The 2,188-nt window shown below is 43.8% G+C and overlaps 1 protein-coding gene across 1 annotated transcript; it reads left to right on the top strand.

Annotated features, from left to right (window-relative positions):
• Nucleotides 1–1,076: 1,076 nt before the first annotated feature.
• Nucleotides 1,077–1,751, top strand: LOC145665156 (uncharacterized). The gene has a single exon (XM_081732437.1). The coding sequence runs from the start codon at nucleotides 1,077–1,079 to the stop codon at nucleotides 1,749–1,751; it is 675 nt and encodes a 224-aa protein (XP_081588563.1).
• Nucleotides 1,752–2,188: the final 437 nt, after the last annotated feature.

Here is a 2,188-nt window from a genome sequence, read left to right as displayed (position 1 = left end):
CAGCTGGAAATACTGAATCGGGGTTGCAACAGACGTTGACTTCCTTGAGTGCATGATGTTGCGGGTTCAAATCCGCTGAAGTGCCCACTGAATGCAGTGCTTCTGATCCGAGATTTTCCAAATCGTAGGTCCCGTCCTTCGAAACTCCTAAGCTCGTTTAAAGAAACAATAACTCAACCAATCGAGCGCCTGCAGGTTGCTCATTATTTGGTTCATCCCCTGTACGTATACGTAAAGAAAAAAACTGTGCACTCAGTTCTTGGCAATCAGCTGGTTAGGCAGGAAATATGGAATGGAAGAACACTACATTGTTTGGATCACAGACGTGAATTGGAAACACGCTTGACTTTCCACGTTTGTTTATTATGTTGCCTGAAGGGTTCTGATACAGGTCTCCATGCTTTCGTCATACCGGAGTAGTCGCTTGGGAGAATGATTCAGAGTGTAGAAGTTCGTTGTCTTCACTTGTTTTTCTCGCCTACAGCGAATGTAGTAGTTATATGTGTTAAAGAGGTGTGAAATGCGCGTGCCTTTATAGTGTTGTGGTTGTACTTACTTCACCGTATTGCGGGCAGCAGTGCAATAGTTTCAGTAGTGTTGCAAAGCCACGGGGATACGATTATGTAGTGTTAATTAGTGCTATTAGTGTGTTGCTTAATTATTGTTTACCTTGCCATTGATACAATGTACAATAATATTGAGTATGTTGACATGCACTTTATGTACGGCAAAGCAAACGGGAATGCGGTAGAGGCCGCTAGGTTATATCGCGAGACTTTCCCTACGAGACAGTAACCAGACTGAAGAACATTCAACAGAATACACCAGCGGCTACGAGAACATGGGAGCTTTACACACTGTTCTAGGCTGGGATGGCCAAGGACAGTACGTACCCTGAATTAAAAGGACGCGCGCTACAGGCAGTGGACGAAAACCCAGGAACGAGCACAAGACATGTGGGACTTGCCGAACGCGTATCCAATGCTCTCGTATGGTACATTCTCCATGAATAGCAGTTGTACCCATATCATCTGCAACGTGTCCAACCTCTGACCCCCACAGACTTTCCGGCGAGAATGCAGTTTCGTCAGTGGCTTCGCAGACAATTTACTGGCAATCCTCATTTCACTGGTGACGTCCTATTTACTGATGAAGCACAATTCATCCGGTATGGCATTGTAAATTTTCCCAATTCTTATGTATGGGCCTCTGCGAATCCACATGCAATAGTGGAGGTAGGACATCGGCGTAGATTTTCCTTAAATGTGTGGGTAGGACTCTTAGGTGATCAGCTCGTAGGACCATTCTTTCTTCCTAATGCATTGACTGGGATCTCACATTTGCGATTTCTCACACACGATTTGCCGCTTCTACTCGAAGATATACCTCTCGATAGGCGTCAGCGACTATGGTTTGTACATGATGGAGCGCCAGCATATTTCTTTAACCGTGTCAGAGAACATTTACATGCCCGATTCAGACGAAAGTGGATAGGATGTAGGGGTCCTATTCCTTGGCCACCGCACTCCCCGGACTTAAATCCTTTAGATTTCTTTCTCTGGAACCATGTGAAATCGCAAGTTTATTCTACCCCTGTTGCAACATTAGAAGACCTTCGAGAAATGGTGGAACAATGTTATGGACATATTCAACAGGCTGCCGACATTTTAGCACAAGTACGTGGATCTTTGCGAAGACGGGTACGAGCCTGCATTCGCATGAATGGACGACACTTCAAACATTTACTTTAATGATACAGGTAAATTAATTTCTCATGCATCTCTTCTGTCGTTACACATCTGGATATTTACTGTTTACCTTATGATTAATACTGTACACATTACTAACATGACGATTTCTGTTTGTTGATATGGACAAACACGACATGTCCATCATTTTTTGCTTGTTGTAATACACTTACACGTTCAACATGCGGAATGTTTCAGATTCGCCTCCCACATACTCGAATGTTGTCATGCTTTTCCCCTTGCAATCCAGTGTGCGGATATTCGTTACGTTAACTGCTTAGCGCATGATGCTTCATCAGTGTCTTGCATACCGTTTTATTTACCTAAGTGCTACTACACTTATACGTATGCATAAGTTGTCGGAATTCTTCCTGGAGCCATTTACAACGTACATCACCACACTTCGATTGCCTTTCTCATTTCCTGCTGGTTATGCAACC

Source organism: Thermobia domestica, chromosome 11 (assembly GCF_964235325.1).
Source record: "Thermobia domestica chromosome 11, izTheDome1.hap1.1, whole genome shotgun sequence".
Taxonomy (NCBI): domain Eukaryota; kingdom Metazoa; phylum Arthropoda; class Insecta; order Zygentoma; family Lepismatidae; genus Thermobia; species Thermobia domestica.
Note: the sequence above shows the minus strand (reverse complement) of the source record. Positions and strands in the feature narration are given on the sequence as shown.

Coding starts and splice junctions, on each gene's coding strand:
- LOC145665156 (XM_081732437.1), top strand. CDS start 1,077: ATGCAGTTTCGTCAGTGGCTTCGCAGACAATTTACTGGCAATCCTCAT.